The sequence below is a fragment of the Suillus subalutaceus genome, assembly GCF_016647625.1.
Source record: "Suillus subalutaceus strain FC151 chromosome Unknown DFJ58scaffold_138, whole genome shotgun sequence".
In the NCBI taxonomy this organism is placed as follows: domain Eukaryota; kingdom Fungi; phylum Basidiomycota; class Agaricomycetes; order Boletales; family Suillaceae; genus Suillus; species Suillus subalutaceus.
In genome coordinates, this window is record NW_024540387.1 from 14,780 (window position 1) to 27,675 (window position 12,896).

At 45.4% G+C, this 12,896-nt stretch overlaps 3 protein-coding genes across 3 annotated transcripts; all 3 read right to left on the reverse strand.

The window, feature by feature from the left end:
- Positions 1–1,746: 1,746 nt before the first annotated feature.
- DFJ58DRAFT_667321 (Endonuclease/exonuclease/phosphatase) lies at positions 1,747–3,042 on the reverse strand (the record flags this gene model as incomplete). The annotated part of the gene is made up of 1 exon (XM_041382612.1): positions 1,747–3,042. The coding sequence occupies one exon, from the start codon at positions 3,040–3,042 to the stop codon at positions 1,747–1,749; it is 1,296 nt and encodes a 431-aa protein (XP_041238898.1).
- Positions 3,043–4,291: 1,249 nt separating this feature from the next.
- On the reverse strand, positions 4,292–5,257 carry DFJ58DRAFT_733018 (uncharacterized protein; the record flags this gene model as incomplete). The annotated part of the gene is made up of 2 exons (XM_041386229.1): positions 4,292–5,086; positions 5,153–5,257. The coding sequence occupies 2 exons, from the start codon at positions 5,255–5,257 to the stop codon at positions 4,292–4,294; spliced, it is 900 nt and encodes a 299-aa protein (XP_041238899.1).
- Positions 5,258–5,899: 642 nt separating this feature from the next.
- On the reverse strand, positions 5,900–6,534 carry DFJ58DRAFT_845468 (uncharacterized protein; the record flags this gene model as incomplete). Its single annotated transcript, XM_041393157.1, has 5 exons — positions 5,900–6,024; positions 6,108–6,144; positions 6,221–6,325; positions 6,405–6,453; positions 6,506–6,534. The coding sequence occupies 5 exons, from the start codon at positions 6,532–6,534 to the stop codon at positions 5,900–5,902; spliced, it is 345 nt and encodes a 114-aa protein (XP_041238900.1).
- Between the last annotated feature and the right edge of the window lie 6,362 nt (positions 6,535–12,896).

Below are 12,896 nucleotides of genomic sequence, written 5' to 3' on the forward strand. Positions count from 1 at the left end.
TAGTTATCTCTTTTGGTAGCCGGTTTGCGCGTGGAGCTTGTGTTGGTGGGGACCATGATGTGAGGATGGCTGTTATATTGTTCATGTCTTTTATCCCTTCCGGTCTTAGGGTGTTGATTAATGCGTCGGTGACGTATGCCCACGCAGGGCGGTTAGGTGAGATATTTACGTAGGCTTTCAACCATGTTAGACTGATTGCTTTATTTCTTGTCGCTATGTCTAGTATCTCTAGGCCCCCTTCGTTTTTTTGGTCTTTGGAGGCGTTTCAAACTTATCGGTGTGGATTTTGCTTTGTCCCATATGAAGCTTCTTATGATTTTAGTGATTGCAGATTCGATTTGTTTTGGCATGCCTTGAGCTTTTGTAAGGAATTGCGTCATTCCTCCCACAAACATTTGTATTATTAGACGTTTCTCGTCTAGTGTTGGGTGACCTTTGTTCCATTGTTGGAGGGTAGCTTCTATCTTATCCAGTATTGGTTCCCAAGGTGCTGCATCTTCTAATTCATTTCCTATCCATGCTCCTAGTGACCTTACAGGTGTTCCATCTTGTGTTATTCTTATGGCGGTGTCCCAGGGATTGTCCTCCTCATTTAGCTTTCTGGATTCTATTGTTTTTGTTCTATGTTGTTTAGTTCCGATCGGTAAGATTTCTGTTTTTTCTAGGTTGAACTTGGCGCCTGATGCTATGCACCAGTTTTTTAAGATGTCTTGGAGGTCCTTGTATTTGTCTCCTTTCTTTAGGTATACCGTGGTGTCATCTGCATATAGGTTGACTATTATTCTTTGTGCGAGGCCAGGTATGTTGTAGCCTTGTAGTTTCGTTGAGTTTCGTAGGGTGCATGCTAACGGTTCTATTGCTAGGTCGAAGAGTAGGCAGGACAGGGGGTCCCCTTGTCTAACTCCTCTTGTTACTTTGAATGGCTCGCTCATGAATCCGTTTATAGCTACCTTTGTATGTGCGTTTTCATATAGTGTTCGGACCGATTTGATAAATCTTTCCGGTAAGTTGAATTTCATTAGTGTATCTATTAGGTAGTCATGGCTTATTTTGTCGTAGGCTTTCTCTTGGTCTAGAGCAACAATCACACCGTCCTCCTCCATGACGTCTGCATACGCCGTCATCATTTGTGATAGTCGGATCGGGTCAAAGATTGATCTCTGTGGTATAAATCCACTTTGATCTGGGTGAATCATGTTCTTTATTACTTTTGCGAGTTGCATTGCTAGTGTTTTGGTGAGTAGTTTGTAGTCTGTATTTAATAGTGTGATTGGTCGGTAATTTTCTATTTCAGATTTGTCCTTTTTCTTATATAGGGGGCACATCCAGCCTAGTGCGAAGTTTGATTCTTTTGATGTTCCATGTTTTTGTATATCGTTTAGGACTATAGTGAGTGTTTTTATGACATCAAAGCCTGGTTTGTCGGTGTCTTGTCTTTTTTTGTTCGTTTCATATAGTATCTTCCATGCTTCATACGGGATTCCGTCTATGCCGGTTGCGCTTCCTGCTTTTGACGAGTACAGCGCTTCTTTTACACTGGATTCTAGGATGAGTTCATTCAAGGGGCAAGAAGGTGCGTTTAATTTCTGTTCTTCCGGGATTTCATTGAGGGTTTCTCTTATTGCTTCGCTCCTTCGTCTGTTTTCTTCCAGGTGGGTGTGTATTTTTTGCAGGTTCTCGTGGTAGGTCTTTGCTATTTTCGGCCATTTCCTTTGACTTATGTGTGAGTCTGTTCGTTTGTGGGTTTCATAGTCGGTGTATGATGTCTCTTGGTTTTTTTGGATTGTTTACCTTTGTCCAATATTTACTGATTGTTTCGCCTTGAAGGGACCATTGCGCTTGCGCTTTCAGGTGTGCACTTTTCTGTCTCTTTCTCTCAAGGTGTTCGATTTCCTTTTCTAGAATTGTTTTGTTCTGACGTCGGTTTACAGAAGAGTCGATGTTTGGTGCATTGGATGTCTTGTGGATGTCTTTCTGTAGTTGTTTGATTTTGTTGTTGATTTTCGCTAGGTGGGATTTCGTTGTTTGTTTTACTAGATTGTTCATGTTTATTTTAAATTCTTCCCATAGGTAGAGGGGGTTTTCAGTTTCTGTGCGGTTTCCGGGTATGTTCATCTTTTCTATGTCGTTCTGTAGCTTAATGCCTATTTTTTCTATCTTTTCTATTAGTGGTTTGTCTGATAGTATGCTCAGCGGCCACGTCCATCTACCTCTTCCTATGTGCGGTAGACCTGGTGGGGCGAATCTTACGAGGGTGATATTGTGGTCTGTGGGTATGGGGCAAAGGTATGTTTTCCAGTCTGAAACGCTGTCTGAGTGAGCGGGTGATGTGTATATTCTGTCTAGGTGGGACATGGAGTTAGTGTTGCTTGTGAATGTGAAGAGCCTTGTTGTCAGGTGAGTGTGTCTCCAGGTATCTTGTATATTCATGCTCGTTCTGAATTCTCTTAGTGCCTCTATGGCGTATTCTGTGTCAAATCTTGCTGGTGCTCGGTCTAGGGGGTCTTCGGTAACATTGAAATCTCCCATCATAAAATCTATTAGTCCTAGGCCGTGGCTTGGCCAAAGCGTTTTAATTGTGTTCCAGAAGTTTGGGTGTTCAGAGTGGTTGTTAGGGGCGTATATGTTGAGTATTCTTATCGTCTTTTCATTATGCCAGTTGATTGTTAGGGCAATGGCCCTTCCAGGGATTATAACCGTCATTTTAGCGTTGTTGATGTTGACTTTCTCTTTGTTGATGATGAAAGCTATCCCTGCTGAGCTGCCAGGGTGGTTTGGTTCTCGGGAATTGAGAACAAGTAAGCGTCTCGAGAATAATGATTCTATTTGTTTTTCATGTTCGTCGGACAGGTGGGTCTCTTGTATACATAGTATCCCTATCTTATTATCTCTTACGGTTTTATTTATTATAGGCCATTTTGATGTCATGTTAGTTCCCAAGGTTGGGGATGCTCTTCCTTTTACATTTAGAGATGCTAGGGTGATGTTCGCGTGGGTACATTTTTTTCTGTTTGTGTATATTGTTTGTTGATTCGCGGGCATTTGGTATGGTAGGTGGCTGTTTGCATTGTCGTTCCTGGTGGGGATTTGTGGTGTTGTTCTGTGTCAGGGAGTTGTGTTTGTGGGCTGGGTGCTTCCTTGGTTGAGGTTGTTTGTTGGGGGGCTTGTGGCTTGTTGTGTGGGGTTGTCGGTGTGTTGAGTGTGGGGACGAGTGTTGTGTTCGTTCCTGGTGGGGAACTGATTGAGTTCCTGCTCTATGCAGGCGGTTCCACTTCCAAAAACCCGTGAGCAGTCATCAGGTGGCCTCCAAGTGGTCCGAGGTGGGCCACCATCGCACTCAGGGGGGCGAGTACCAAGACCAGTGAAGAGACCGTACTGTGGGGGGTTAAGGTGTGTGTTGGGGGTGATCGGACTACTATACTACTGTACGATCATATTGTAGCATAGAATTGACATATCCTGGCCAATTGGCAGTGGACTATGTTAGCATTTTCGGGTGATGTTAATGCTCAGGACATTAAAATCGCCTACTAGTGAAAACTTGAGCCTCTCAGCATGGCTCGTCCGAACCTAAATAGGTTTCCGTGTTCTGGTATGCACCATGCTGGTCAAGACGACCTACGCTTTCCTGTCTCATTTGCATGATCAGTAAATGTGGGCATTGGGTCTGGTGATGACGATTCGAGTCTTGTTCGAAACTGTCTGGCTATCCGACGACTTGTGTACCCATTAGGTTCCAGGCCTAAGTTAGAGTCGTCGTGGCAGGGTGTTGATTCATGTTTTGGGCAGAAAATGACTGGGATTGGTACAAGGGCTAGGTGGGTGAATGGACTAGGAGGGTCAAGGTACATAGTATGGACTGGTGGGAGGGCTATGTAGTATCTTGGTGTGGTTCTAGTATGTGCGAGATCTTCTGCTTGTGGAGGATGACAGCTAATAGTATGTACTTAGGTGTTGTGCCCGGGCTTTCCGCCTCTAAATCTACCTGTTTGGCGAGGTTGGTTGACCGTGTTTCGGTTCCCCGATTTTGGGCCGTTCCAGAGTGGGACAAGCGGGAAAGGGCAGAGTCCTCTTGGATGGGTAAGGGAGTGACATATCTGGCAGGGGAAGAGGGGTGTTGTTGACCCACAGCCATTGAGGCCTGTGGGGTATTTGAGGGCGTGTAGGAGGCTTCTCAGGTTTGTCCAGGTTTTGGCATCATTGGTGGGACTAATGGCGAATATGTTAAAGCGTGGTACTGAGAGTCCTCCTGTGATCTTGAAGTGGAGGAGCTCGGCGCGTGCAGACTCGATCAAGTCTCGCGCGGCTTTGTATATTTGTTCGTCGTCGGGCAGCCCGCATTTGAGAGGCAATCTTTGATTTGGCACCTGATCTCGTCTTGAGACCAGACCTCGACCACGGTTTGACGGACGGTGTCTGCGTTGAGGGTAGTGAAGCCGGAGAGGCAGAAGAGAAGTTCTGGGGGGTGGGAGCAGTTAAACAGCAAGGCTTCAAACGTTATATCTGTTGTGGACCAGATACGTTGGCTCAGGATTAGATTCATGGTCTCTTCTGATACTTGATGGACTAAGAATCCGGTTGGTTGATCTCTAGATCCCTTACCGCCTTGGGGTTGGGGGGGGGAGACACAAACAGGTGGGGCGTCTTGGCTAATGAATTCGGCTATTGTTGTTATACTGGCCCAGATGCGTTCTGCGATGATTGCAGCTTGTTCAGCGACGTCTTTTCCGGAGTAGTCGAAGACTCGAATCATGAATTTGGGGTGCCCGACTTGGAACCATGCGAGTAGGACCTTGGTTTCTAAGTGGTCAAAAATTTGAGCCGAGTGGGACATGTGCACTTTTGGAAAGCCCCTGTTTGGGGTGGGGGTGAACTGGGGAAGGGTTGAGCGGTTGTTGAGGCCGCTTTGGCTTAGTACCGATCTGTTCATTTCCGCCAATTCCAGGTGAGCTAGAATGGCTTGTTCTTCGGCAGTTTGTGTGTGTCCGGAGTTTGGGCTTGGTGGGTTGCACATCATTTGGTCGTCTGCAGGGTTTCCCAGGGCATGAATAGAGCTCCCTAGGTCACTGTGGGTGCCGTCGTCGTTCTTTGGTCCCGACCTTATTACGTTAAATTCTCAGTATATGAGTAGGTCGGGATTCAAGGGGTTTACGTGTTCTACCCGTGGGGTAGGGGTCGGTGTGTCTGGGGGGGAAGGTGGGGAGGGAGGGGAAGGTGGGTCAGGTATCGTGCCTAGGAGGTCTAGAGTGCTTTCCATGTTATCATCTTCTTGGAGGGTGTTCGGCGGGAAGTATTTTGGTCCAGCCCGTGGGGTTTGGGATGTGGGACGGGTGTGATGGGGTATGGGTGGGAGGCTTGAGACATGGTTTTTAGGGAGGTGGGTTCCTTATCTTTCATCTCTGGGTGGACGAGGTTTTGAGTGGTATTCGGGGGGGATTTATAGCACATTTTCAAGCGCAGATTTTGGGGGTGGGGGTATTCTGTGAGTCGGCTGTTTATGTCGGGGACTCCATCGTGGCCGGGTTCATCTAGTTTTAATGATACGCTAGGACCTATTAGGTTTTGTGATTCTGTATCAGTTCTCAGGAGGACTTTTAGCGGGGTGGTGGTTTGGGGTTCGTTGTTGTGTTCCTTGCTGTATTTTACGTCTGGGCGTGGTTTCACTTCCAGTTTTTACCTTGTTTTGATGGTTGGTTGCTTTGCTTTGTCGTGCTAGAGGTATGTGGGTGTGATTTGTTTACGTTGTGTTTGACATGGGATTGTACGTTGTGTAAGGTGTGTGCAGGTTTGTGTGCTTAGCTTTCATGTGTTTTTAAAGGGCTTACTCGTGTAGTTTTTGGGGGGAGTCGTGTTTTTGTTCGTGGTTCATGGGTTATATTTTATTGAGATCAGGGTTGTGTTAGATGTGTTGTGGCCAGTTGTTATTCTGTGAGCCATTGTAGCTCGACCTTGCCAGCAATTTTTCGTGCGTGGGAAATTCTGTCCATGGTGGTGGTACAGAGTCAAGGGCCTCCACACAGGTTTCTGTTTGATATGGATCACAGAATCAGTTTAGATTGGTCTGGTAATAATAGAATATCTTACCGCACAGTGATCTTTGGGCTCACCCGCATTGGCTTGGTGCTTGGCTGGTGCTTCTTGATGCTATTAGGCTTCGAGTCGCCGACTACGATCCGTGGTCTTCATTTGTTCAGTATGAGTCGTTCCAACTGAGTTTCACTTTCACAGCTAGTGAAACTGCATCGGTGTTCGATTGGACCTCTGGCACGGAGACTGGTGTGTTCTCATTGGAGGGCGGTATCATAGCAGAGTGGGATTCAGAAGGCTGGAGAACCAATAGAAGTCGGAGGAAGTTGCTGTGGAATAGGTCTGGGCTGAGGTTTGAGAACAAGATTAGAACTAACCGGTTCATGCTGGTGACCATTTGCTTGCCAATCAAGCACACACAGATTACTACGAAAACAGATCAGAAAATACTAGTACTGTGATATCAACTAAGACGTACCAAGGCATTACTTTCGTGCCAATACGCATTGGTTTTACACTTGGCTGATGAGTCTTCTTAGCAGGTGCAGGAACTACAAGCAGCTCTTTCTTGACCGAGAGCGATGTACGAAAAATATGGCACTTACCTCATTCTCTTGATCACAAGATTCAATGCAGGGAATCTCGGAACTTATTGAGGCTGGTGAAGGTGAGTCTGGGAGGCTGGAATGAACACTCGTAGTACTGCCAGTTCACTATTTTTTCAGTGCTGGTATTGGTTGAACTTTGACATCAGGAGATGACAGCTCGTTTCAGGGGATTAGAGGGGGCAGTGGCCAATATATCTGGGATCTCAATGGAGGACTCGTGAGTTTCAGGTGTCGTGTCAATGTCATCAGGAGCGCACCAGCAATCAGTCCAGTAGACGGGATTGTTGTGAATGACAATCCACGAAACAAGTCCAGCTCACTACTAGGAGGTGAGCTGCAAAAAGAAAATATTGCCCCACGCCAACAATCTGAATTCTTCGAGCTTAGCTCTGGCTTTGCTTTCGTTGAGCTCGACACTGCCATTAAGTTAAGTTCTTCCTCCAACCAGGCAAAGTAACAGGTTAGGGCAGTCCCATTGCGAATGTAACAGCACCTGAACTAGGGAGGGTGAGTGCCGCACTCGTTCAATCAGGGGAGGTAAGGGATGAGAAGGATGAGAGAGTGAAGGACTGCTGTAGCTTAGTTTGATGATTTGAAAACGAATAGATTTCATGTGCGCGATGCTACCGTGACTGGTTAATGAAGCGTGGAAGATGAGATTGGTTTGAGTGAAGTAGAGAGATTAATCAGTGTGATAGAAAGACCAGTGACCAAGGAAACATAAGGGAGAGGCACAAAGAACTAGCAAGGACTGAGGAGCCCCTTCAGTGACAAATCCCGTATTATACGGGTCACCCGACCTACATAATATCCCGTGTAATACGGGCCAGCGGATTATGGGCCGATGTTATGTATATACCCGATGTTGACAGGTGGGCCGGGAGGAATATTATTTCCGATGGAGACGGGTGGGCCCATCTATGCTGATGTTATATATATCATCGATGATAGCAGATGGGCCGGGAGAAATATTATTATGGAGATGGGTGGGCCCATGTGGGTAATATGTAGAGTAGGATTGACATATATTATAGACCTGAGGAGAGATGTATAGCAAATAGTATTATATAGACGGGTGGGCCGATGTATCAGTATTATTTTGTAGACGGATGGGCCGAGGGAGCGGTGAAATATTTATTAGATAGATGGGTGGGCCGATGTAGGGAAATATTAGATAGACGGGTGAGCCAAGGGTGGGGTGAATTATTTATTACATAGACGGGTGGGCCGATGTGGGGTAATATTAGATAGACGGGTGGGCCGAGGGTGAGGTGAATTATTTATTACATAGACAGGTGGGCCGACGTGGGGTAATATTAGATAGACGGGTGGGCCGAGGGTGAGGTGAATTATTTATTACATAGACAGGTGGGCCGACGTGGGGTCATATTAGATAGACGGGTGGGCCGAAGTGCAGAATTTTACATAGACGGGTGGGCCGACATCGGGTAATATCAAGTACCAAGTACTAAAACCCAAAACCCAAAACCCAAAACCTGAAACCTGAAACCTGAAACCCGAGCCCTGAACACCCAGACTCGGGACTCAAGAGACTCAAAACTCAAAATTCAAAACCCAACTGGAAAGTCATACATTTTTACGAGTTAAGAAAATTCAAATTGAAGATGATATACATTTTTGTCATCTGGAAATACCGAGTACCAAGTACCGAGACCTGATACCCAAGACCCGAGATTCGGCACTCGGTAGTCAGTGAAATGAGTACAGAAATACATAAGATACTACACATTAGTGTCAAATTTTGACTTGTGAATCACAAGTCTCGAGTCTCGAGACTCGAATCACCGAGTACTGACTACCAAGTACCAAGTACTGAGTGCCGAGTGCCGAGTGCCGAGTGCCGAGTGCCGAGTGCCGAGTGCCCTGAGGCTTCCGGGTATTAAAACACAGATAGCCCTCGCTCTCAGGGGGTCATCAGAATTTAGATCACCTCAAACGGATGTGATTTGGGTGAGATATGAGCAAAATACTATATACCGGGTGAATTTCAGTATTGGAAGTTTGATGCTTTCGATGTTTTTGATGTCGGGTCTTGATGCTTTCGGGCATTAACATGTAGATAGCCCTCGATCTCAGGGGTGTGGCAAAATTTAGATTGTCTGAAACAGATATAATTTGAGTGAGATATATGCAAAATACCACACACTGACTACCGAGGGCTGAGTACCAAGTGCCGAGTGCTGAGTGCCGAGTTCCGAGTTCCGAGTTCCGAGTTCCGAGTTCCGAGTGCCAAGTACCCCGATGCTCTCGGGTATTAACACCCAGATAGCCCACGCTCTCAGGTGCCTGTCAGAATTTAGATCATCTCAAACGGATGTGATTTGAGTGAGATATGAGCAAAATACTATATACCAGTTGAATTTTGGCATCAGAAGTTCGATGCTTTCGATGTTTTTGATGTCGGCTCTCGATGCTTTCAGGCATTGACATGCAGATAGCCCTAGATCTCAGGGATTCATCAGAATTTAGATAGTCTTAAATAGATATGATTTGAGTGAGATATATGCACAATCCAAGATACAGGGTGAATGAGTCCCAAGTGTTGAGCGCCAAGTGCTCAGTTCTGAGTTCTGAGTGCCGAGTGCTGAGTGCCGAGTGCTGAGTGCCCCGATGCGTTCAGGCATTCAATCACTGTCAGGAGGTGTTCCCTCATCCACCTCAGTGCCATCAGTGTTGCAATCAAGCTTTCTGCCGTGTGCTGAGTGCCGAGTTCCGAGTTCCGAGTGCCCCGATGCTTTCGGGTATTGACACCCAGATAGCCGTCACTCTCAAGGGCCCGTCAGAATTTAGATCATCTCAAACGGATGTGATTTGAGTGAGATATGAACAGAATACTATATACCGGGTGAATGTTGGCATCAGAAGTTCAATGCTTTCGATGTTATTGATGTCGGGTCTCGATGCTTTTGGGCATTGACATGTAGATAGCCCTCGATCTCAGGGGTGTGGCAAAATTTAGATTGTCTGAAACAGATATAATTTGAGTGAGATATATGCAAAATACCACACACTGACTACCGAGTGCTGAGTACCAAGTGCCAAGTGCCGAGTTCCGAGTGCCGAGTGCCCCGATGCTTTCGGGTATTAACACCCAGATAGCCCTCGCTCTCAGGGGCCTGTCAGAATTTAGATCATCTCAAACAAATGTGATTTGAGTGAGATATGAACAAAATACTATATACCGGGTGAATTTCAGCATTGGAAGTTTGATGCTTTCGATGTTTTTGATGTTGGGTCTTGATGCTTTCGGGCATTAACATGTAGATAGCCCTTGATCTCAGGGGTGTGGCAGAATTTACATTGTCTCAAACGGATATAATTTGAGTGAGATATATGCAAAATACCACACACTGACTACCGAGTGCTGAGTGCCAAGTGCCAAGTGCCGAGAACTGAGTTCCGAGTGCCGAGTGCCGAGTGCCGAGTGCCCCGATGCTTTCGGGTATTAACACCCAGATAGCCCTCACACTCAGGGGCCCGTCAGAATTTAGATCATCTCAAACAGATGTGATTTCAGTGAGATATGAACAAAATACTATATACCGGGTGAATTTCAAGTGAGATATATGCAAATACTATATATTGACTACTGAGTGCTGAGTACCAAGTGCTGAGTGCCAAGTGCAGAGTGCCCTGATGCTTTCGGGCATTAACACCCAGATAGCCCATGCTCTCAGGGGCCCATCAGAATTTAGATCATCTCAAACAGATGTGATTTAATGAGTCCCAAGTGCTGAGTGCCGAGTCCCAAGTGCTGAGTGCCGAGTGCTGAGTTCTGAGTGCCGAGTGCCGAGTTCCAAGTTCCGAGTGCCCCGATGCTTTCGGGTATTAACACCCAGATAGCCCTCGTCCTCAGGGGCCTGTCAGAATTTAGATCATCTCAAACAGATGTGATTTGAGTGAGATATGAGCAAAATACTATATACCAGGTGAATTTCAGCATTGGAAGTTTGATGCTTTCGATGTTTTTGATGTTGGGTCTTGATGCTTTTCGGGCATTAACATGTAGATAGCCTCGATCTCAGGGGTGTGGCAGAACTCACATTGTCTCAAACAGATATAATTTGAGTGAGATATATGCAAAATACCACACGCTGACTACCGAGTGCTGAGTACCAAGTGCCAAGTGCAGAGAACCGAGTTCCGAGTTCCGAGTTCCGAGTTCCGAGTGCCGAGTGCCGAGTGCCGAGTGCCGAGTGACCCGATGCTTTCGGGTATTAAAAGCCCTCGCTCTCAGGGGCCCATCAGAATTTAGATCATCTCAAACGGATGTGATTTGAGTGAGATATGAACAAAATTCTATATACCGGGTGAATTTTGGCATCAGAAGTTCGATGCTTTCGATGTTTTTGATGTCTGGTCTTGATGCTTTCGAGCATTAATATGTAGATAGCCCTTGATCTCAGGGGTGTGGCAGAACTCACATTGTCTCAAACAGATATAATTTGAGTGAGATATTTGCAAAATACTATGTATATACTGACTACCGAGTGCTGAGTGCCGAGTTCTGAGTGCCGAGTTCCGAGTGCCGAGTTCCGAGTGCCGAGTTCCGAGTGCCGAGTTCCGAGTGCCAAGTACCCCAATGCTTTCAGGCATTAACACCCAGATCGCCCTCGCTCTCAGGGACCCGTCAGAATTTAGATCATCTCAAATGGATGTGATTTGAGTGAGATATGAACAGAATACTATATACCGGGTGAATTTTGGCATCAGACGTTCGATGCTTTCGATGTTTTTGATGTCTGGTCTTGATGCTTTCGAGCATTAATATGTAGATAGCCCTTGATCTCAGGGGTGTGGCAGAACTCACATTGTCTCAAACAGATATAATTTGAGTGAGATATTTGCAAAATACTATGTATTTACTGACTACCGAGTGCTGAGTGCCGAGTTCTGAGTTCTGAGTTCCGAGTGCCAAGTGCCGAGTGCCGAGTTCCGAGTGCCGAGTGCCGAGTGCCCCGATGCTTTCGGGTATTGACACCCAGATCACCCTCACTCTCAAGGGCCTGTCAGAATTTAGATCATCTCAAACGGATGTGATTTGAGCGAGATATGAACAAAATACTATATACCGGGTGAATTTTGGCATCAGAAGTTCAATGCTTTCGATGTTTTTGATGTCGGGTCTCAATGCTTTTGGGTATTGACATGTAGATAGCCCTCGATCTCAGGGGTGTGGTAAAATTCAGATTGTCTGAAACAGATATAATTTGAGTGAGATATATGCAAAATCCCATATACTGACTACCAAGTGCTGAGTACCAAGTGCCGAGTGCCAAGTGCCAAGTGCCTTCCGAGTGCTGAGTGTCCCGATGCTTTTGGGCATTACCACCCAGATGGATAGCCCTTAATGTCAGGAGTTCACAGAATTCATATGGCCTCACATGGACATATGAGGTAATGTAGGACATTCTCAACACATCAGGAGACACATAAAAACACATCATAAGGCACTACATCATGTCTTCAATAGTCATACCTATGTGTAGTATGATAGTGTGATCTTTAATATACTGTTCAGGCTGACACTCATCAAGTATCACAGGTCTATTGTACAGACTTAGAATAAAATACAGTAGTCTTAACTTGATAGTCATTACACGATAGTCTTCACTTGATAGTCTAATATGATTGTTGATTACTACATAATACATAAGCTGTGAGGGTTAGGATTATTATGGAAGATATGACAGTCATGGTTATTAAGAAAGCTTATATTATGCCTAGCAAGTTAAGACTATTGAGTTAAGACAATCATATCCTTAGTCTAGTAAGCACTGTCAAAGCTTGTGACCTTCTGGTAACCGTGTGGCAAAATCATATTTTGCTGATGTATATATCTTGTGATTGTAACTTTCTTGCACCAGTGCACAGTGATTGCCTTGAATTTCGAGTTTTTTTTGTATTTAGAGATACATACCACTGACAGATACTGTTTCAGGGACTGGAACAGTACACTGGAAGCCAATCTATCATATTATACATAGGTGTGATCATAGCAAACCTGATGCAGTCCCTGATGATGTGTTTTTATGTTTCTCCTGATGTTTTAGAATTTTTCCCACACAAGGCTGACAACAAAAACATTGAACCTGTGAAGCTCAGACACACCCAATAAATTGTATTTTGCTCATATCTCCCTCAAATCATGTCTGTTTGAGGCAAAATATGATCCCCAACATCCCTTTGATAGTATATGCAATATATAAGGATACTAGGACAACAGGATTTATTCCTGTT